Below are 24521 nucleotides of genomic sequence, written 5' to 3' on the forward strand. Positions count from 1 at the left end.
ATCCCGCATGCTTGAAAGTTTTGTGTACTGGACTGCACTTTTATAAATTTTAAGAATTTCATAATAAAACTAATATTTATCGGATCCCTTGTACTCGAGAGCTTTATGTACTGAATTGTCCTTTAAATTTTTATTAAATTTTTTATTTTTAGAATATGAATATTTTGTGAGGGAATTGATTCTTAATGCCACCACACTGCCGCTTTTTTTAAAATAATAATTAAAAAAATAGAGGAATCAAGACCTCTAGTCAAAGTAAGGTAGACAAACTCATTCGTATTTTTTTATTTTTTTAATAGTGCTCAATTAACAGATTAAGCATAACATAATACAAATTTGTCACTAAATGTTGGGAAGTCTCTTTCACTAATTAAGTAATTTATTACATACTGTACGGTAAGGACACGTGTCATATGGATTTGGCGAGTACGAGTTCCGCGGTAACCGCTGAGAGTACGGCCCTGAAAGTGAACTCCATTGCGGAAAGAAGACGGTATGTGTAGCGTCAGGAGAGCGGCCGCCGAAGCACTGTCCGCGTCTTCCAAGCGGCGAGCACTGTCTCTGATCTACACTCGCGCTTTCTTAGTTTAGTTTCCTCTCAATCCTTTCTGGGCTCTGCTTTGATCTCTCTGGATTTTTGAGGGTAAGGAGGAAGAATGCAAGTCGCGGAAGCAGTCAGCAATGGAGTTGCGGAGGGTTCTGCATCGGTTGGTTTTCTGCAACTCATGGGATATTTTGTTCTATTTTCTTGAAATTGGCCTCTCTGTGCTGGTGTTTTGTTCTTTTTGTTTTTGTTTTTATTTTTTTATTTTTGGGTGATTATTATTTTATGCGTTTTGTTTTATGCTGATTAATCGGGGCGGATGGGCGTTTTGATGCTGCGGGGCGTGATGAATTGTTCAGTTGGTGCTATTTGTGAAGTAACTGTCGATTATTTAACTTGTTTGGCTGAGAATAGTCAATTTTCTGGAGTGTATTGCTCAACTGAACTCAATTTTTGGGAAACCCACGAACCAATTTCTACGTATATTGTGTGGGTCATGATGAATTTATAGAACTTTAATATTCTTGGCTTTTAGAATGCAAGCTATGGAATTATGTCTCTTTTGGTGTGTGTTTTTTGGGCTACTGAGCTGAAAATCTAAGAAACTTTACGCGGCCTTAGGTCGGATAGAAATGAAACATTTAGGAGCAGGATCTGACGATTGAAGATCCCCGCCCTTTGCGACTAATGTTGTACAGAATTTATATGTTCTTTTGCACAGGCATTTGTTTAGTTTTTGTTGAGGGCTTTTGTTTCTAGCTTCTTGTGATTGATTTGCAATTGCAATTTTGCTCGTTTTGTTTGAGAATAATATTAATTATTAATTGTCTGCTGAAAAGAAGCAGCAACAACAAAACTTATGTCCCAACTATTTAGGTTCAGCTAATTAAGCTCAATTCAAGACTACGTCTTTAATTAGATTAAGTTTTATTCAATCTGTTCCATTTACTACCTAGATCTACATTCTTCTTGCTCTTCCTCTTATCCTCTCTACCTCAAGTTTCGATCACCCTTCTGTGCACCTAATTGTCTTCATTTTACCTGCCCAGTCCATTTGAAGCAATTTTCTATGAAGATACTCCCCCCCCAGGTTTTACGTAAAGAACTATTTTTTTCCCCAAAAAGAATAATTCATGGTCACTAGACTTCATTTTGGGATGTGGTGCTACAGTTTGAAATGTAAATTCAAGACCTGTGCACCTCAACTGTAAATAAATTACATGCTTTTCTTGGCATCATTTTTATATTTTTTTAATTGAACTTTGCTACAGAACATCATGAAACATTTGTATTATTCACAGAGAAACTTGAGGCCCAAGTAGTAATGGAATAGCCAAACAACTGTGTCCATGATACAAGGAAATTTTATGCATTTTCATTCTTATCTATTTTATTGAACTGGATTAGCAATCGATGTTTAATCTTTACGCAACATGCTTCTAGAAGTTTAAAGACAATCCATGACTAAAGGTGCTGCTAACTGTAACATACAGACTGATATCCAAACCACTGAACCTTCAAATGAAGAAATCGTAAATTCAGGACCAACCAGCAGGCGTTCGGATCTCTCACTTCAAATACCCCCCAGACCACTGGCTTTTGGCAGTAATCGCAGTGGAAAAGGTATACTGCAGTCTCAAGGTTCCTTGAAAGGCATTTCATCATCTAAGGGCTTCTTGCGAGCGTTGAGCTTCAAGAAAAAGGGTGTCTCCATTGACGGTGAAAAAAGCTCCCTGCTCAATCCGAACTCCAAAGCACCTCCTGAAAGTCCAGTTTTCTCTAATATCATGTCCACGCTTTCTGGGAAGAGATGTGCCTCTCTTCCTGTTACACCTGCATCAATCCTGTCCCCTTCAGTTTCCACGCCCACCTCTGCAAGAACACATATTGAAGAGAAGAAATCACATGTAAGTTATCTTGTGTATTACCTGGTTCATAAACTTACAGGAAACGCTGTTTGATTTGTATTTAGTTTGACAGAAACAACTTTTTTCTATTTAGTTTGACAGAAACAGCTTATGTACCCAAAATGGAAGAAATGAGTCAACTGCTTATTAATTTTTAAAGTTGTTTCTAGAAAGAAATTTTTTCTTTGTATTCTATAGATTATATTTTAAGTAGGATGCTTAAGTTGTTGCTTACTTTTTATTTGAAAATCCAAAAATTAGCAGTGCCATTCTGGATTTAATCTCCTGTATTCAGGGCAGGTGTCTCATTCAAAAAGCAGCAGTTTCAAGATCTGCAGTCTAAAATGTTGTCATAAAATTGAATATTTAGGCACTTAATCATGGCTTGATTTCATGCAGAAAGGCCCTGTGCAGGCCTCAGTTTCAAGGTCCCTGTCTGTGCCTGGGCGAAATGTTGTTATTGTAAGATCTGCATCTTTTGCCATCCATAAAGAGCACAGTCAAGCAGATCTAAGTGATGGTATGTTCTATGTATGTATAGTTAAACCTTGTTTGGTTTGACTTTCATTAGTAGTTTTCTTGCTTTAGCAAACAAAAACTGTATTGCCATTGACTTTCAAGAGCAAGAACAGTACTTGAAGAAGTCAACCTGAATGGCATCTTTGTTTAATTGGTTCCCAATTTATTTCGCTTTTCTGCTACTACTTAGAGTCATTGACTCATGGTTGAAACTCTCGAGCAGCTAAGATTGTTGAGCTGTGCCATATTTTCAGCCTATATTTTTAAAACAATGGGAGTCCTACTATACTTTGAATAGCTTCAAAAGGGCTGACTTCTCCAACCTTTACCCTATTGGTAACCTTTTTCACATTTCACATCATTTAAATTAATACATTTTTTCTATATTTACTCATATGTGTTCCCCGTATAATTCCACCATTTTACCAATTTTCAAGCTTTGATTCATAACTACTGAGAACAGATTTTTTTTCTTTGAAAAATTTAAGCCACCAGCCCAAGCATTTCTGGCCATGTATTTGATATTTCATCCATGCAAACAATTCAAATGGTTTTGAGCATTGCAAATTTATGGTTGGCCTGAGTGGGTTCTGTCTTTTGTTCAGTTTACAAATATGGTAGAGAAATAACTGAAGGTTAAACTGCTTATTTCGTAACATCTTTGATTATGGCCCATGTAAATTAATTTTTTATACTATTTGGCTTATTGGAAATTCAGATCAAGTCAATCCCATCCCGATGGAAGATGATGATAAAGAGATTCCTGAAGAGGAAGCAGTGTGCCGAATTTGCTTAGATGCATGTGAGGAAGGAAATACACTTAAGATGGAATGCAGTTGCAAAGGTGCCCTCAGACTTCTACATGAAGAATGTGCAATCAAGTGGTTCAGTACAAAAGGAAACAAGAATTGTGATGTTTGTGGGCAAGAGGTTCAGAACTTACCAGTAACTTTGCTTAGGATTCCAAGTTCTGCTCAAAGAAATTACAGACTAGAGCGCATTCAACAGAATTCGAACTCACAAGCAATAAGGTTATATCTTAAGATTTAAAGATTCCAGTAGTTTAGACTTGGATGTTGTGAAAATAATTGATTTCCTCTGTTTTGACATCTTGCAACAGCCTGTGTGAGGGTCAATTCAAATTAAATTACTTACTCTAGTGAGTCTTCCTTGTCAATTCCACCCCCAGTTGCTCTGTGAAGCATGCAAATATGAGTATTTTTTTCACCAAAAGAAAAGAGTTGATCCTTATGTCAGTTGAGCCAGCCTTAGCCTCTATCGTCAATTTCTCATAGCTGGTCTCATGCTTCAACTTAGTTTCTCTAGAAGTTAATAGAACTTATTTACATAAGCATTCAGACAAAATATTTACATCCAGGATCGTGGATCAATAGGATTGATGTGAACCAATAATTGCATGTGAATTGTTACATTTGTGTCCATGGCGACTATGCTTATTTTGATGCGTGTTTTAATACATTGTTTATGCAGTGCTTGGCAGGATTTTGTGGTGCTTGTCTTGATTAGCACAATATGCTACTTCTTCTTCCTTGAGCAGCTTCTGGTAAGCCTCCTAGCTGTGAGATACTTTATTCACAATACAATCTCATCCTATTTTCTGTGACCTAACACCTGCAGCTTACCATGATTTAAACTGCATTCTAGAAATGCATTTTATGAACTAAAATGGCTTGGCTTTTGGTGCTTAAAAGTTTTTTCTACAAGGACTTAAAATTTGGGAAAAAACGATACAAGACCAGCTGTGATTTGTATACTATAAAGTTTGTAAAAGTACGACTTATCAATGACTAGGATTCTGTCTATAAAAGATGTTAAAGAATCTTTCTTAACAAATGCTAGGGCACATGACGTTTCTGACTTCACAATCTGAGCTAAGCACATCAATTAACTGATAGAAATGTTTTGGGCACTAAATATTGCCTCATGTTGTTGGGCCAAATTCCAAGGAGTACACCTGAATGTATACAAAATTCTTTTTTAAGTCTCTGTATGCTATATTGCAGAAACTTTTCAATTACCTTATGCATCCTTATTTTTTCATGCAAAGCGCTTATTGTTATACTCATATCATGGTGTATCTTTCATTCTTTTTTTCCTACCCTTGTATTTGGAGACCATTTTATTTTTTCTGTTTTCTTTTTTCACATCATTTCATATGTGTGCACTTCCCTCTCTGCTGTTAGTAATAGGGTGGCATGACAAGAACTCAATGCATTCATTCTGTCTATTTGGAGCTACTTCTGTAAGGCATCCTATATTTTTTTTAATGTGATGTATCATTCAAGCTCAATTGAGTTGTTTTGATGGTGTGGAACAACCAGTTATTCTAAAAGCTTGAACTTGTAGAAATAGTGGTTGTGTGTGTACGTGTATGTGTATGTTTATTTCATTAAAACACCCCCAAAATATTTTGCAAAGACTAACCTAGTCGATGTTGGGGTTCAGTAGTTTGAACATTTTAGTTGTCATGTGGGTTGTGGACTGAATTCCAATTTTCTATTAGTGGTGTATCATATAAAAATGTTATTTTTTTGCCTTCCCGTTTTGTAGATTCATGACATGAAGACTCAAGCAGTTGTAATTGCAGCACCATTTTCTTTTACCTTAGGTCTTTTGGCATCCATTTTTGCAGTCATCCTAGGTATGCCTGTGCCTGAAGCATTCAACTAGTCTCTATGATTTTTGATTTTCTCAGTGTTGGCTTGTTCTGCATGCAGCAATCAAAGAATATATATGGACATATGCTGCTCTTGAGTTTGCACTTGTGGCCATAATCCTCCACCTATTTTACACTCTGGTAAGTAGTGCTTTCAGATAATGACTTAAAAACTGCATACTTGCTCCAGTCTTTTTCCCATTTAAAAGGAACGTACCATGTATATGATTTTACTTTCCTTTTTCCCATTCAAGGGCTTTTAGAATGACTTAAAAATTTTTCTCGTTAAGAAAAGCAACTGTGCGCTGCTGTTTATTTTTAGGTATTGCATGGTTGGCACTGAGAGTAAATTATTGTGCTTTTGTTGCAGATTCATCTGAAGGCAGTTTATGCAGTAATGATTTCAGCAGTTCTGGGTTTTGGGATGGCTATGTGCCTCAACTCCTTGTATATTCATCTTTTTTCTTGGCGAGTCCAGGTCACCCAGAACTCTAGCCCTGTGTAGAACTTAGAAATGAGATCAAGTGCGCCATGCTAGTTGTATCCTGTAAAGAATGTCATATGCAAAACTGAACTTTGCCCACGCAAGTTTTAAGTCAAAATAGTTTTGCTTTTTCAAATCAAGTTAAGAAATATGTGTAAAATTTCTTGTGCAATCAATAATCCTCCCTTCCCCACACCCCACCTCCAAACCCCAACCCAAGAACACATTAAAAAAACAAAAACAAAACAGAACAGAACAGTCTTTCTTGTCTAAAGTATTGATTTTTTCTGGTTCTGCCTCATTGACGTTGAATTAACAATAAGGTTGTTCCTTTGTGATTGGTTAGGCACGGGTTCGGGTATAAAGAAATAGTCTCTTCACATAAAAGCGGGGTAAGACTCTGTATATTGTGATGACTGTCTCCCTATCCTCGTGAAGTAGTCGGAGCCTTGTTGCCCGGGGACCCGAGCTATAGGAATTAGGACCTTTAATTTCCTCCCATCTCCAATTTTCCAACTTCATTTCATTATGACTGCCTTCCATTACTTGTAATTTTATTTTGTAATAAAAACAATAATATTCCACACATTTTATTCTAACAATCAGACAAGTTTGGTATCATTTAGTTTTATCTAATCGATTATAGTTTTATTATTGCATGGGACTTCGACACTTGATTTAATATAACTTAAAATAATATCCAGGGCAAGACTTATTCATCTAATGATTTGTTTGGTACATAATAAAAAGATATAATAAAACAAAATCATCCTTATAATTTTACAAATTTACCATATAATTTTACATTACATTCTAGTATCAATCTATTTCACTTCAGCGTCAAAATTTAGATCGTCCTTTGAACAATGAAATGATTTAAGGAAATACATGATTACAAGAAAATACTATTTGCAACAAGGAAATCACATGGTTTGACGTGTCATAATTTTGAGATGACCAAAGAAAGGGGTTACAACTTAAAAGTTATGTTTGGTTCATTCCTATACCTATTCTTAAAATTAAAATGGAATACATTGATAATATAATACAATTATATAAAGATTCAATAATTTAAAAGCAAGTCCACTCAATGCAAAACTTTTGCATTGTCATTTACTTTATAATAGCAACTCTTTTTTCTTTGCAAATTATCAATTTTTTGGTTCTAACTAAATTAATGTAATCTAAGCCTGCTAAGAACTATACAGTGTTTTTTTTGGCTATAGGCGTGGCTTCGAAAAATATTGATCATGTACGCATCTGTATACATACATTTAAGTAGTCAAGTCTTTTTTTTTTTTTTCGGGTCCAGTTTCAAGAAAAGCAGAAGAAAAAAAACATAAATAGCTAATCATCCACTAGGAGGTTTTGAATTTCTTTGATGATCGGATGCCTCAACTTGATCGCTATATGTTTGTTCATTCTCCCCTCATAACCTTGCTCAATTTTTAGGAGATTCACTTAAATTGATAATGGCGAAGTCATATCTAAAGTATTTAAGTAGTGTTTAAAAGTATATATTTGTCTAACGCATATATAAATTAAAATTAAAACAAAATATAATTTTGTATCATATTTTACCTAAATTTACAATTAGTCTCTTATACCGATCCTTTTACTGGTATGCACAAATTACAATTCTAAATGATCATTCAAATATAAAGTATTACATAATAATTAGGCTGATGCATTTCCAGATACTAAGAAAGTTATAGAATCAAATCACATGTATCATTTTAAAATGCGTAAGCACAAAATGATTCCAAAACAACCATGGCATGAGCCTAAGAAAAGACATGCCTCGAGTGCGATTACCAAGTGGAGCCATGGGTACAATTCTCCAAAGACAAAGAAACCAATAGAAAATTGTGTGAAGTTAGTGGTCTGGTCTCAAAGAAGAAACACAAAAATAAGCATAAAAAATATTTGACCAAATAACTTCAGTACCTACAAATATAGAAATCTTAATTAATTGTATAGAAACATAAGATTGAGATAGAATTGTTAGAATTGTTATTGATGATACTGTTTGCATTTTTGGGTACCTCTCTACATCATGAGGAATATTGAGGATTGAAGAAGGATCTTGGCCTTGAGAGACCACATGAATATGAACACAGTTACTTAACATTGGGTTTGCCAAATAAAATGGAGAAAATGAAAAAAAAATAAAAAATCAAGTGATGCATCAAATTATATTCACTTGATTCCATTTCATCAGAGTTCTTATGTATGTTATAAACTTTACATATCCTGACATTGCATTCTCTATCAACTTATCGACAAAAAACACTGCAACATAGAAGTTTATCGTAATGAACATTCTGGATGCCTACTTCCTCTCCTCTTTGTCAATGTTATCTAGTTTGACAAAGTACAAACCAATAATAATTTTTTTTCTCATAATCAAACAAAAATTACAAACTGGTGATGAAAATCTCAATTGCTTTCAATCACAAAATAGTGGACATTGGGCTTGTTTAGATTGTTCATCTCAACCTTGTTTGATGTTTGAAGATATAACATTTATCATTGGTCCTTGAGGGCACCTAATACAACTGGCTATGGTCGATCAAACTTCCAATAAAATGAAATGAATGTAGAATACTCGTAAAATATACAAATGGTGTTTTAAAGCTACATCACACTTCCAAGTAACAGAGATCAAATGAGAAAATAGAACATAATTATACATTAATGTTTTTTTTCATACACAGCATAGATATTTAAGTTAAATAAAAACATCATAATTTGCACAGATCTACGCAAGCCTACCACAAAAACGCCCATAGGCAGAGGGGAAAAAGAGAGTTGATCAAAATTACTTATGCTTAGTTACAGGAAGAAACTTGTTGCCGTCTTTCTTCACCCATATCGTAGAACGAGTTCTCTTAACATGTTCCACAAAGAGGCGATGTCTGCCATCAGGAGGTGCGAGTGTCAGAAAATAGTTAACATCCGCAAAAGGGGGAAGAACAGGGAATTCAGGGTGGGGGGCTTGCATATTTTCCATCAATGTAGAACATATATTTCAATCAGCACTATCCCCAAAAATAAAAATCACATGTTTCAATTTGAAAATCACCACCCAGTGTTAAGCTCACAATGAAGAGAACCCTGGAAGAAATTTGTCATCTTAATCACACAACACGGCTGAGCAGTCTACTCTATTTATTCAACTTTCTTGAACTCTATGTAGTATATCTTCAATTTCTCTTTCATCCCACATAATAGATCCGCGGTAACAAAATCAATTATTGCTAAGAATTTCTTGACCATCAAGTTTAATATTTCATCCTTTACTTCCTTAAATATCTAAAAAAAAATTTCATGCATTCTAAGTTGAATCTATTTATCTGAAAACCTCTAAATTATAATGCTTCTCTTCGTAGTTTCAACTTTGATAATCAATGAAGATAACACCATTTGCAAATAGCACACACCATAGGACATCATTTACATCCATAAATAAATCAAAAAATCAAATTGAAAAAAAATAAATCAAGAGTTTTGCATTCCTATGTGCTATTGGAATTTCCAGACAGTCCTAACACTAGTTATTACCCCATCACACATATCTTTTAATGAAATCAGCATACCTACCATAAAATCTCATCTTTGGATCTGCTTAGTAAGTCTGTTCATAAATAAAGCAGAAAGACATGGACACAAAATGAAGACATAACACAATTGAAAATTTCCTATACTGTATGACTCTATTCCAAACACTAATCATTAAACCATCATGTAAATTCTTAATGACATTTGTATACTAACCATATTAAATTACTCCTTTTCGTATTTTTTTTTTCTAGAAACCACCACATAACTTCTCTCAGTCAATTAAAATCATGCGCACATCATGGTTCGAAATCGCGGTCGTGGGTAACGTCGCGAAACGGTCGCGGGTGTCATGGGACGCAGGAGACGTGGGTGTTACGTAACAGGAAGCGGGCGTAACGGTCGAGAATTTTTTTCACGCATGCATAACCATGCCAAAATCGAAAAATAAGCATGAAATCTATTAATACATGATTTTTAATGAATTTTAAAGGTCTTCATTCAACCTACAAATGCTTTTTTATAGGCATTATGATTTTTATATTAATTTTAGTGCGCTGTTTACAAACAAAAACATATTTTTTAATAATTTACATTACTTTAAAATTTACAATTTAACAAAATAAATATGAAATTGTAAATCTTACAATTTATTTAAATGGTAATAGACTTGAACTTGAGTCACTTAAGAGTTGAGACTTGACTAATTGTGTACAAATTAGAATTTATTACAAATTGTAGATCTAATATTAAATTATTAATTGTCAAGGACCTCAAGGTATTTAAAAAATAAATATGTAGAATATTAGTTAATAATTTTTTACTAAATCTGTACTCTAAGTTTCTAAGTTCTAAGTTTTAGGTTCTAACTCTCTAAGAGTCTAAGTAACTCTATAAATTTTATATTTTAAAAACTTTATACTAATTTTTTTATTTTAATTAATAAATTCTACTTATACAATCATTAATAATTTATAATTTATAATTTGTATTCTAATTAAATAATAAATAAACTAAATTTATATACTAATTATATTTATAAACTGAAATTATAAAACAAAATTTACAACTTATATACTAATTAGTAATTAAATAAACTGAAATTTATAATTTATATAAACTATAAATTGAAATTATAAAACAAACTAAATTTAAAACTGAAATTTACAATTTATATAAAGCAATAAAGCATAAATTGAAATAATAAAACAGAATAAATTATTAAGCAATAAAGCATAAATTGAAATAATAAAACAACATACATATTACATACCCACTGGCCACCACCCACTACCCACTTACCCAATACCCACTCCTGACTCCTACTCCCACGGAAGTTGCGAGCCTGCGACTGCGAGAGAGCTACTGGCCTGCTACAGCTGCAACCTGCAAGCCTCCAAATTTTGGAGGAATCGAAGGCTTGCTAATTTTTGGGTTCTTGGATGAAGGAGACGAATGATGGACTGAGGGAGACGAAGCTGTACGAAGTAGATTTTGGGGGTTTTAGGGATTTTGAAGCTTCAGATCAGTAGATTGAAGCTGTATGTATGAAGGAGACGAAGAATCGAAGAGTGATTCAGGTAAAGAGGGAACTGAACTCAGCTTGCGGACGACAGATGTAAGGGTTCGAAGGCTCAAAGCTGCGTAACGGACGTAACGTTCCGTAACGTTAGTATAACGGTCGTTACCCATGTGAATTTTTGGCTTGCCGCTAATGTGGCCCGAAACGGTATCGGAGACCTGTTTTTCCGTTACGTAATGGCCATTACGCTACGTAACGGCCGTTATTTAATACCATGGTGCACGTACTTAACTTTTCCATTAATCTTCTCAATGAATTTTTTATAGAAATTAATATGATCTTCCGAGCACAAAACCAAATTGATTTTCTAAAACTCACATTTTAAACCTTGTCTTTGTTCAACTATCCTTTCACAAAATTCCATGGTGCGACTCATGCATTCTATTCCACAGTAGGGATTGCAGTTTAGAAAATCTCCTTCATTTTTGCATTTACATATTACAGTGCTTTCCTCCATTCTTTTGACATTTTCTTAGTCTTTATAATTTTTCTAAATAAATTAATTAAGCATATAATCCCACTATCTCCTAAGCACTTCCAAACTTCAATTATGATATCAATTGATCCCACAACTTTTCTAGTATTCATTTTCTCATTTGTCAATTCTAAGATTAGCCTTTTTTTATTTTATTTGAAGACCTGAAACTCCAACTTAGGCAAGCCCTTCAGATCCGGTATCTATTTTTTTCTCTACATTTAGCAGCTTTAAGGGCCTGTTTGGAGCTTGAAAATTTTAGGAAAAGGAAAGGAATATAAGAAGGAATTTTTTATGTTTGGTTATCAAGTAAGAAAGAACACAATATATATACATATATATATATATATACCAAATCAATGTACAAAAATTTGATTTTACATCATTAAGATTTGCTTTTTCTTAATTTTTTACCATATTAGAATTTTTTTTTTTTTTAATAATAAAAACCCAGGAGAGAAAATACAATGGAGAGTTTCCTTCTAATTTTTCTTTCCATCACTATCAGTTTTTTTGGCATATTTTCTTCCCTCTTCTACATTTCAAAACTTTCCACATTTCTACATCACTGCCTAGTCTGAAACCACATTTTTTTTGTCTTGATAACTTTTTGGATGTCTTGACCTTACCACCCACTCTCATTAATGATTATACATCTTCATATATTCACCTAAAGCCTCTTTTGCAAACTCTTTAATAGAACTAATCATCCTATTCCAAGGAATGTTTGTACCTATATTATCCTATTGTCCATTAATATTCTGTTATCATTTTATCTTTAAATTTTGCTATATTTCTCCCTTTAAGTTCCACCATATAGTTCTCTTGCATTGATCAGTACTACCCTATCTCTTCCATTTCTTAATGCATATATGATGTTATCTAACACTAACTCGATGTCGTGAAGTTAATTTTTTCCTATGAAATAACTTTACAATCTTACATGATAAACAATGTACCCTCCTAGATTTAAAAAAAAAAAAAGTATTTCGCTTTTATTTTGTCCACTATTGAAGGTTATTCTTTTATATTGAAAAAAAATATATATTTGACTATCTGTAAAATAAAAGAGAAAAAGATCAGCGAAGAAGACATCCTCCTTAAATTAACCAAACGTACAATTACCATAAAGCTCACCCCCCCCCCCCCCCACCTCTACCACCAATCCCTTTGGAGATTGGACAACAAAATTCCTCAAGAGAACCCTAATGAATGCACCCAAAGAGAAGCAAGAAAAACAATTCTATCCCAAAATAAATGGGGAAGCGTTGATTTCCCATGAAAGATCCTAGTACTCCTCAATCCATAGTGTCCAAAAAAGAACAAATACAATGCACTTCAATACCAATATTCCTTTCTTACTCCTAAAACCTCAAAACATCACCCTCAAGAATTCGTTACTTCAGTCTTCAAAACATGGCAAAAACCATCATCTCTTCAAAAACAGAAAAAGATTTCCCTAAGGCTGCTTAGTCACCCAACAATGGAGAAAAAGCTACACACTCGTTTTACCATATTTTTTTAACACAAAATACAAATATCTGACCAATTGCCTTATAAGGCCTCCTTACATGTGAAAAATCATTAGCATCAATCCTATTGAGAGCCGAAGAAGGTTATTAAGTCTTCTATCTTCTTAAAAGCACATATTTCATTGTTAAAAGGATCATAAAACATGACCCTAAGATCATACAACAAACTCATTTTTGTCTCCATATTCATTTCCTCCATCTCTTCTAATAAACTTCATTGTCCTCTCATCTCTGGCAGTTCAAATCTGCTCTTACGAATATTTTTTCTCTCTCCATTATATCTAATCTTCAAAATTTGTCTTTTAAGGCTTTTAAGCTTACTTGAGGAGCATAAGCACTAATAAGATTTCTCTCTTGTCGTAGGACCATGTTAATTTTTATGATTCAATCTGCTAGAATTTTTAATATCTATAATACTATCTTTAGGTCTTTATCTATGATCCCTAAAAACTCTCATGCTTTTATTTCTTGGTGTAACAAAATTTTAAAATCAAGACTTTTCACTTTTAACCAAAAATTTTCCCTGCCACTTAATTTCTTGAAAATTAAATTATGTTAATTTTTCTTATAATCATTATGTCAACTATGTCCATTCTTATGCATAAGATCCCTAAGTTCCATATTGCTAATCTAACACACGTTTTGTCAATTTTTGTCCACCCCCAAGCACTAAAGTATAAGGCATCGCTCGTAAGAGACAACCAAATGGATATCATAGAAATCTGAAAAATTCTACACTAGCTACAAGTCGTTGAATGCAGGACGATTAGCTTCACAATCTTCCCAAACTTCTGTTTGCATTTATCCAATCCCAATATGAGAACTGCTCTTAAAGTCCAAATCTAGATTGTTGGAGCACCCCAGATCTAATTCCATAGCAACCACTCTCCATCATCAAATGATTTATAGACTTCAGAACCATTCTTTTGATTTGGAACCCCCTTAGGAAAATCAAGATGCTTTCCTTGTTAATTATAATACTACTCTTGTTCTAAGCCATGTCCACATCCCAAGGCAGCTACCCACAGAAGAGCTCCTAAAACTCCTCCCAGATTCTTGGGTAAGCAAGTATGAGCAACTTCACTAGATCCCTACGGTAGTCATCCTCCATGATCCAGTCTATAAAACTATGAAAAATGAAGAGCCAAGAGCTCTCATTACCCTTTCCTGTTTCCTCATTTTTACAGGACCTACCTAACAAACAGGCTGACACTCTACTATGTAGAGCAGACAGGAAGTAATGGGACAGTTGAGGACTTGGAAATAATGGCGGCCTATCCAACTGAAGAGGAAGATGAATACAGAACAAAATTTGATCTTTGAAGCAGTCACATGGGTACCAACTTTAATTTTTATTGTGTTGTCATGTCTCGTAAGTTGTCAATGCCATTGTAGTGTAAGCTTTATCTAAAGTTACTTTAGGCAAAGAAAGTCTTGACTCTATCTTTGTAAGCTTTATGTAAAAGAGATAAGGAAAAAGAATATGTCGGAGCATATTCCAACATGCCATGACATATTCCCTCACTCCTCATCTATATAAGGGGGGTTTCAACTTCTAGCTAGGCGGAGCAAGTGAGAGCATATAAGTCTCTTGTAAGAGTTCTCTTTTAAGAGTCACATGTATACCTCTTGTTCTTGTATCCCTTTTGTTTAAGATTAATGAAATTCCTCTCAGTGTGTTCTTATTACATCTTGTTCCTTTCTTCCACTTTCTTGCTTACGATACTACACTGAGTGCCTAATTGGTATCAAAGCCATGACAGCTTAGAGACTCCTTCGGAGCCTCCATCTCTCCTTGAGTGGTGCATCTCTTTGCCCACAGCAGAGGTTGTTGTTCTAAATCCAGTATGCTCTGTGGTTGCCACATCCTATGTGGATCCTACACATCAAAACAGTGATGAACAAAGCCAAAATGAAGGTTTCATTCCAAGCAACCCTTTTCTTTTGAAGTCATTAGAGATTAAGACCTAAGGTGCCCTTGACCTGTTTGAAGGCCGTGGAAGGCTGTGTTTTGGTCGGGCAGAGTTGGCTTCTCTAATGATTGATACAGAACATAGATACTTTGATTGATTTTGTGTTTCATTTCACGAAATGGGCAAGAGATCTGTTCATTCTCTAGCAACCCACCTCTTTTACTCATGTTTGGGGCCAACTATGTGTAAAAAGATTTAAGACACACTAAGTGCAACACAATCAGAGTTTAAGATTGTCACAATGTAAGTGACATAAATTGAAACACAAGCTAGAAGCAAAACCGTTCTTCTAATATGTGGAATATTTCATTCTTGCACATCATAGAAAATCTCTAAGGAATGCAAAACCAACCTCTCATACTCCAGCTTCTGAGTAACGATCCCATTCAGTAACAGCTCTGAACTGTAAACTGCTGCCCCTGCAAGTAAAAGGTAATATCACTAAAATCTTGTAAGACATGTATAATACATTGAGTTTTAAGAACACCATATTATATTGCTTTTTAACCTTTCTCAAGGAAGGGCACACATAATGCATAATCTTCTTCACAAGATAGGATCAACAAATCATCTGGAATTTTTTCATTCTTCAATGAAGATCTGCCGATTCTCTCCACTGCCTGTGGATCATTTAAACGGGAATTCATTACTAAAACAAGAATTCAAAAAGTGCATTTGACAAATTAAAAAAAAAAATAAAAACCAATAATCAACACTCAGATATAACACACCAAGAAAATCCAAAAAAATAGGATAACAGCCTTTAGTGGCAACAAGCCAACAACAGATTGCATCAAAATCCATAAATAGGGGAACAGTAAAAAGGAAAAGACCAATAATCAACACTCGGATACAACACACCAAGAAAATCCAAAAAAAAAAGGATAACAGCCTTTGGAAGCAACAAGCCAACAACAGATGCAACAGATTGCATTAACATCCATAAATAGGGGAACAGTGCATAACATCTAATCAAAAGCTCCCACAATTTGCAAATCATGTAATCAAATATCCAAATTTTGGGATATCTGGCCACTTTGATGCCATGGGATGGACCTACATATTTGGCCAAACTACATACCTGGCCATGAACCGCCTTAACCAAGCTTGTCAGTATTTCTTTACCAGGTTTTGTATTTGGGGTGATTAAAACTCTTCGACCCTGCAGAAATGTCATTTATACAACAAAATGAACAAGGTCCAACTAGCCAATGAATCTGGGTAATCTAACAGAAAATCAAGCTATTACCTCTAAAAGGGGGTGCTGGCAAGCACGTGTCAATGAAACCGGCATGCTAAAACCAAATTCCTTCTCTTTTTTTGCATCCCTCAGTATATAATTTTTGTCATCAATAAAACAGTTAGCTTGTCCACAGCTCTCAAGCCATAAATAAGTCACCACTGGTTTACCTAAAGCAATAGCTTCTAACATATTCCTCGTCCGCACAAATTGATTTGTTACGAAGTGTGTGGCATCCGAAATTGAGGATGCTGTGGGAACTCCTAGACGAGCCAAAATCTGTGAAAAGATATGAACAAAAGAACACAACTTAAACCTTCTTGTATCACTAAGGTTATGTTTGGTTCGTGGAATAGCAATTCCTTGAAATAAGATGGAATACAATGAAAAGTTAGGGAATAGAAAGTATAGTTATTCCTTGTATATTCCTTATTACTTCAAACATGTAATAAAAAAGGAATAAACATTTGCATCGTGAAATTTGGAAATAGTTATTCCTTATCTATTCCTTAATATGGATTCATAAAAAGTTTCACTTTGTTATTTGCTTCATGGTAGCATAATTTTTTGTAAATTAATTATCACTTACTATAACTAATATTTTCTTAGGAATTGACATTCCGCAAACCAAACGTAATGTTGAAAATTTTAAAAGTACCTTTTTCTGTTGCTTAATTTTATCATCATCCAAGTGATGGCTGAACAGGACTCGAACGTTAGACATATCCCTCCTTCTCCTCAAATTTTTTGATGCAGAAGTAGGTACTGGTGAAATTGCAGTCAAGCTGTTAATTTCTTTCATTAGGGATGATCTTGCTAGGTTCTTCTTGCATGATTGTTTGAAATATTCATTACCCATACAAACAGGTGATGCCACATTAACAGGCGTCACACAACTAACTGGGGTAGCACATGCTCGATCAGACAGTTCACATCTGTTCCTTGGAGATACCTCCAAGCCGGCATCTTTTTCTACTCCTTCAGCAGACGACACGGGTTTTGCATCACCATTCCCCTCAGTGTGCTTAGCTGCATCTTCTGAATGAGGTTTACCAGAATTTTTGTGTAACAATCCTACCTCAGAGCTGTTACCAAAGGAAGACAAAACTGGACAAGCATAAGCAGATGATCGTGTTTTCCTCGTGTATGTTTGAAAATATTCTCTTTCAACATTGTTGTCTAATCCTCTCTTCCTTGCAGTACATCGTCCATTTGCTTGTTGCCCAACAGGTAGCCTGGAGAGACCAGCCAGGTCATCAGTTCCACTAACATGAACAGACAAACTTCGGCGAGTTCTTCTCCCTCTGGGATAGGTCAGTGCATCTAGTTCAACACCATTTGTCATACCAGTTGACTTGGGAGCTGATCTGTTTAATCTACCCCTTTGAACATTTTGAACATCTCTAATTTGACCGGAAGACAAGCTCTTTCTGGCATTTTCATCCTGTCCAAATTGATCGGAACACGCAATAGAAGATTTCTTTTTAGCATTTAACACTTTAACAGCATCGCCATGTCTATTACATTTTGCTTGTTTGTTGAAGGATCCCACCTCCATTGCCTCATCCTTTTGTTCCCTAGAATCATTTGCTACATTCTCAGCACTTCTCAAATGATTATCCATTCTGCAGTGCCTTGTTCGATGAGCAATAGGTGTAGAAGCGACAAACTCCTCTTGTAAATGTCGTTTCTTAATGGGGACAAGTCCAACTGATGTTGAAGTGACTTCATCTCTATCAGCCTCATCAAGGTAGCCACTTCCCAAAGATCTATTGGCCTTTCTTTCTTGGATGATCTTAGAAGGCATTTGGTCTGGGATTCCACTCCCATTGGTAGCACAGTGCTTTTTAGAGTTTAACTTGCCCCTTTTATGCTTTGATTTCCCTCGCTCCACATCTAATTGTCCCTTGACCTTCTTGGAAGCTTTCTCTGGTGAAATGGCAAAATCTTTACTTAAATTGGAATCAGTCAATTTTAATCTCTTTGCCTGTCTTGTAAGAACTCCTGAATCAGAAGGCAGTACCCCTCTCTTTAAAGACACTCGCTGTGAACAAACTCTTTTCTTTGCTCCTCCTTTAGAACTCTTGGGAGACCTGTTAGAAATATTCTGCATACCTTGTTTGTTATTAGCATCGTGGTTAGCAAGACCTGCTCCATGGGACAGGGCTTCCATAGCTTCTGCAGCCAATTGAGTGTCAAACCCTACATTTAGCACATCCAACTTATCTGCATTAGTACCCAATTGTCCACCAGAGGAACTTGGATTTAACTCTTCATCCAACTCATTAATTAGATTCTTCTTAATTTCCCTTTCAGATGCTGGCACTGTCTTGGCATTCACCTTGGAACGATGCAATGCAATTCTTGAATCAGAGTGAAGTAAACCCATTATTTTATTATGGATATTTGTTTGCTCTTCCTTATTTCCAGACTCATCAACTCTACCAACACGCCTGAGTTTCCGAGGTTCAGTAACACATTTCCTCCCTTTACCTCTACTATCAAAGAAGTCCTCCTTCCTTCTACAAAAAAGATCTCCCCCACCTTCGTCCTCACGACTATCATCCCAGTCAAAAATACCTGTTTCTCCAACTGTGCTTATAAGACTGGCTCTCTTGGCCAAACTCTGCGGCCCTTTTGCACATGAGACAGGGTTTGATTTTCCCCCAGAAGATTTTCCATGGTGAACTTCTTGATCCAACTCTGAAACATTAACCTGAATAAATCTGTCTACAAAATCAAGTGCATTAGCTTGGGATAAATCTCCAGGTTCTTGAGAATCAACATAACTTAACCCTGCCAATTCGTTGTCACCCTCCAGCGGCAGAGTCAAGTTCACTCCATGCTCAGTATCATTCACATTTCCAGATCCTACATTCTCAGAAAATGTATCCTCATTAAAGAGTTTTCTCACTGTTGAACTACCAATCCTGGCCTTGCTTTCATTTCTAAACCCTTCCACTCTCTCATTATAATTTCTCTGATCATGCTCTCCATTAGCATCTCCCCCACCTTCAGCTAAATCTTTTCTAACGCAGATCCCATCATTCTCGGTAGCAGGTTGTTTCAACCACTGACCGCCACTCGAGATTGGAAAAGACCCACCATCAGCACCCTTCAAAGCTGTTGCACGAGCTGCCAAACCAGATGCCCGTAAAGACGATACACGAATTGAAGTAAATTCCCTTCTCACAGACTCTAGTCAGAAGTAAGAAAAAACACCAAATTTAAGACAATAGGCTCTTGATGACTTGTGAACTTCAACATCTATTAAATTAAAATCAGAGTAAAATCTTTCCTAAGGTAGTGGGAGATGAGCCACAGGCGCACCAACCGTTCTAATATGACAAAGATGACAAGAAGTAAGAGCTTAGCAACCAAAACCAGGATCTCGTCTGCATCCTTGATTTACTTGAAAGAATTTTCCAGAGAGAAGTACAAGCAAATGCCAGCAGTAATTTCATTGAATTTAATAATGATTGAAAAAAATTATAAAATTTATAGAAAATAGATGAAATGCAATATACAAAAATCATTATATACAACACTTCATGAACTACTACACATGATAATTAAAGGCATTATTAACAAGAATTTAAATTAGTTTGTGCAATCAACCCTACAACAGTTGCTTGATGCATGAAATTGGTTGTTTTACATTGGAGAAACACACACAAGCCTGCATAATTTGAATGTCTAAATCGAAATAATAAAGAAAAAAAATTTCAAGACTGGCATGGTCCAGCACGTATTTGATATTTTTAACATTTACTGGTAATAATTTTGCAAAATTTTGGGCATTGAATGCAAAGCAAGCCAAAAATACAACTATAACTAGAAAAATATAACAAGCTGCCAATTTGTGAAGAAGTTTGATGGAAGTATTGAGACCCATTTTATTTACAATGGGACATCCAAACTAGAAACAGCACACACAGGCACAAAATATTTAATTTTGCTTGCTCCTAAAAAATATCTTTAGAATAAAACACAAACACAGACGATGCTTAAATATAATTTACTTTCCGCTTAATCTTTTTTTAAAAACATAAACTACTTTCTTTCTTTCATTTTTCTTAAGTCAGTGCATCATTCATATTGTTGAGAACAAAGAGGAATATTACATCAAAACATACAATTGAAGTAATAACAGACCTAGATGAAAATTACATCATAACATACAACATAAGCAAAATCAGACCAAGAGGAATACATAGAAGCGATAACCAAATATCTCCCATAGAATTTAGAGGACACTAACCTGAAATCTGTTGTTTATAAATCGAAGCATCTTGCGCATCTGTATATTCCTTTTCATTTTTCTGACAAGGAGAATCAAACTGCAACTTCTCCCCATCCATTTCATGACTGTCGGCCATTATTTGAATATCATCTTCAGATAACACATCACTATCATCCAAAACTTCAGTTCTATCTGTCCCTTCACCATCGCTATCAATTACTACATCATTATCAAACCCATCTATTAACTGGGTGCTGATATTATCAAGATCTGGATTGTCCAGTACTTGAGTCTCACCACCAAGATCCACCATCTGGGTTTCAAACACATCTTCGAGCGGAAGAGTATCATCAAAAGGCACAGTATTTTGCATAAATTGTAACTCATCAGCATAATCACCTTCTTCCCGCTTCTCACCTAATATTTAAATTAAAGATTGTTTAAATAAAATAATTTCAGATTTGCATATGTTGAAAACTAAATACTAAAGTCTGCTAGGTGGTATGGAAACCAACAGCATACATAAAAGTCCATACAAGCCAGCGTCTACAAAATTTGTAAAGCCTACATAGCCAATTTTTTTAATTATCAATATCAAGTATCACTGTCACCAGGCAGTGACATACAGCAGGAAGGACAATAGGAAAAACCCCAACTTAGAAATTTGTCAACCCCAATTTTCTAATATCAATATCTTTAACATAAATTCCCCATTCCTCACACCTCTCCTCCTCCAAAAAAAAAAAAAATGTTGCCTTCCCATTGTTACAGAAGCTTTAAATAGAGAATTCTTGGACTTGGTGAGACACTAATTTGACCAAGGACAGAAAACCAGAATCAAAGTAATAAGCAACCGTGCCTACTTCAACTGTATTTGCAATAAATACGTATAAAAGTTTCACAGCATTAAAAAAGAAAAACATACTCTTAGACTGCGTTTGGAAGCATGTTTTTGGACCTTGGATTTGGATTTGAGTAGATTTGGACAAATTTCAACTCCAAATTCAAGACATCTCCAAACAGAGGGTCAATGTTTTGGACAAAAATCTTTTTCCATAGACCCCATATCAAGCCAATCAAACTGAATCTTTTACCCACATAAGAATGTATACATTAAAAATCATCCCATGTGAAATCATTCAAAATTCAAAAAAAAATTCCCCTTTGTTTTCTTCAATCGAAATTTCTTCTTTTGTTATCTTCAACCACAAAACAACCTAAAGGACCACAATGGCCAACACCAAAAACCATAAAACGGTAATCTAACAATCATACCAGAAAATGCCGGCGGCGAAAACTGACTGTCAAAGTCCTGGGCCTCCGTCTCGCCACTACAGACATTAGAAGCATTTCTATTTTGTTTGATTTCATCATCATCGCCATTCCCAAGAGAACCCATTTCGATTCATCTGCAAGATACACCGAATCCAACCGAAACCCCTTAAAAAGCCTCAATTTTCGAAATAATAAAGTATAGAACACAAAATCATGCTCAAACTAAAGTGGGGGAAAAAAACCGAAAGAATCCCACCCCGCAATTGAACAGAATTGAAACCTCACCATCCCCTACACAGTAATAATCATTAATAATAAAAAAAAAAAAAAAACACACACACACACACACACAAATAGAATGAATCTTACGCAAACAACAGAGCTGTAGAAGTGGAGATTAACGAGAGGAGTGCGTGAGAAGGAGTTCACTGCGTGGGCGAAACCTTTGGATACGTGGGGACTTCAGAGAAAGAGCGGAGGAAATGGGTGGGGAGATCTTTACTGGGAATTTGGAGGGAAAAATGATTTTCCATTCCCTATTTTCATGCCATTCCTACTGTGACACTGTCGCTGTTGAACTCAGAATGAGTTGAATCGTCAACTCGTCCCCACATCACCGCTTTTCCTTTTGTTTTCCTTCGTCGTTTTCGTTTCTTTCTATTTGATTATTTTTCCTTTTTCCCCCGCTAGAAAATTTTTTGCTGTCTTGCATTAGATTGTAATATATATTAAGGTAGCAAGCGGACCACCGGGCATTTGGTCTAGTGGTATGATTCTCGCTTAGGGTGCGAGAGGTCCCGAGTTCAATTCTCGGAATGCCCCTTCAGAACTTTTAAAATCTTGAGATTTTAATGAAAATAAAGGTTTGAAAAACACATTTTAGATTGACACTTTTAAAATATTTTTATTTCAGTTGATAGGAAAACTAAACTTTAAACTCTCTCAGAATAATATATATTAATTATAGAATAATTTTTCGATTTATATTTGTCTTCTTAAATTGTATTGAGTTTTGTTTAAATTTAAACAAATCTAAAATTCTTATTGTCAAATATAATCTTAATAATTAATATTTCTAAGAACATATTATGTCATTGATTCAATATAGGAATATCATAAGTTATTTGAAAAATAAATATTATACTTTTGACATTTGTCTTGACTATTATATTTCAACGCAAAAACGACTAAAAATTCGTACATAATTAAGTCCAATTCATATTACTTTGAACAATAGTAAATTTTAGAAAAATCTATTTAATATTCTAATAAATCAAATTTATTGGGGTAATTTAGTCTCAAATTTTAATTGTTACCCGTATTATAGTGAATAAATAAATTTTAAAAACATTTTTGATAATGTTTCAAGTGTCTTCTTTTTGTTGTAAATTTTTAGTTATTTGTGAAAAAAATTGAAAATCAAATTTTATGATTTTTAGTTATTTTGACAACTTGTTGTCATGAATTTTAATATTCAAAAATAACCTTTATTAAATCATTAATTATATATATACACCTTTAATTAAAATTAAAAATAAAATGATAATATGAACTCGAATATAATTAAATTAAAAGTAAACATGATTTTAAAAAAAAATAAAAAATAATAATAAAATTCAATTACAAAATATTTTAAATATTTTTTAAATGTCTTGTACAATATGATTATTATTCTCATGAAGAGAATTTTGAAAATATAACAATTAATTAAAATAATGGCAATAATTTTTATTTTATATAGTAATTTCAATTTGTATTTTTGAACTTCTATTATTTTAACAATATTTTTCTAAATATTTTTTGATTTAAAAATGAAAAAGAAAATTTCTAATTAAGTTTTAATTTTTTTAACTTTTAATTTTACAAATATTAATCAAACAAGTTATTGATTTCTAATTTGTAGTTTTCATTTCTAGTTTTTTGTTTTTGTTTTTACTTTTTTATTTTCATAAGTTTTGATAGTAGAACCAAACAGCCCCAAAAATTTCCATGTGTATACATGTAAGATTTTTTTGAAATTTACGAAGGAAATTTATTGATCATATTTTGTGAGAACATTTCATTTTTATGAATGTTATATTCTAATCATATCTAATTTTGTTACTTATACAAATGTGAGAATGAATTATAATTATTTGCATCCCCATGAACATGACGCGGTGGAAAGGTATCAGCACGTAAGAAGGAGTATCGGGAGTTCAATTTCAAGTAGATACACTCACGAAACCAGTGGTACCTGTGGATGGTAATAATTTACTCTATGAGCTAGCGAGAACCGTGGATGGTGAGAGTTTTCTATGAGCCAGTGGGAACCGTGGATGGTAATGAAGATGTGTCCTGAGGGTCGGGTTGGCTGAACGTTCAATTGATGCACGGAAGCCGTGTCCACATTCCAGACTTTACCTTGATCAGCGAGACCTAGGGGGAGGACGCTGATCCACAGGTTTGGTGTCGCACCAAAGAGTCTGAAGTGCTTGCTGGTGGCTGGAGTTCCTATGTAATAAAAAAA

The 24521-nt window shown here is 34.5% G+C and overlaps 2 protein-coding genes and 1 non-coding gene across 4 annotated transcripts; 2 read left to right on the forward strand and 1 right to left on the reverse strand.

Annotated features, from left to right (window-relative positions):
* Window positions 1-439: 439 nt before the first annotated feature.
* On the forward strand, window positions 440-6752 carry LOC131150890 (uncharacterized). Of its 2 annotated transcripts, XM_058101953.1 has the most exons (9): window positions 464-707; window positions 2038-2451; window positions 2851-2971; window positions 3689-4001; window positions 4462-4534; window positions 5542-5632; window positions 5709-5788; window positions 6018-6125; window positions 6478-6752. In XM_058101953.1, the coding sequence occupies exons 1-9, from the start codon at window positions 657-659 to the stop codon at window positions 6493-6495; spliced, it is 1269 nt and encodes a 422-aa protein (XP_057957936.1). In that variant the 5' UTR covers window positions 464-656; the 3' UTR covers window positions 6496-6752. The 2 variants fall into 2 exon arrangements, with proteins under 2 accessions (XP_057957934.1, XP_057957936.1); XM_058101951.1 differs by lacking the exon at window positions 6478-6752 and having other exon boundaries at window positions 440-707; window positions 6018-6271.
* A 1944-nt stretch (window positions 6753-8696) lies between these two features.
* On the reverse strand, window positions 8697-22603 carry LOC131150891 (uncharacterized). The gene is made up of 9 exons (XM_058101954.1): window positions 22382-22603; window positions 22013-22146; window positions 20756-21154; window positions 17153-19692; window positions 16504-16773; window positions 16336-16416; window positions 15763-15874; window positions 15607-15673; window positions 8697-9049 (listed from the first exon to the last, which is right to left on the reverse strand). The coding sequence occupies exons 2-9, from the start codon at window positions 22134-22136 to the stop codon at window positions 8953-8955; spliced, it is 3690 nt and encodes a 1229-aa protein (XP_057957937.1). The 5' UTR covers window positions 22137-22146; window positions 22382-22603; the 3' UTR covers window positions 8697-8952.
* Window positions 22604-22762: 159 nt separating this feature from the next.
* TRNAP-AGG (transfer RNA proline (anticodon AGG)) lies at window positions 22763-22834 on the forward strand. The gene has a single exon. It is a non-coding gene; the product is annotated as a tRNA-Pro (tRNA).
* Window positions 22835-24521: the final 1687 nt, after the last annotated feature.

The sequence above is a fragment of the Malania oleifera genome, chromosome 3, assembly GCF_029873635.1.
Source record: "Malania oleifera isolate guangnan ecotype guangnan chromosome 3, ASM2987363v1, whole genome shotgun sequence".
NCBI classification, from domain to species: Eukaryota; Viridiplantae; Streptophyta; class Magnoliopsida; order Santalales; family Ximeniaceae; genus Malania; species Malania oleifera.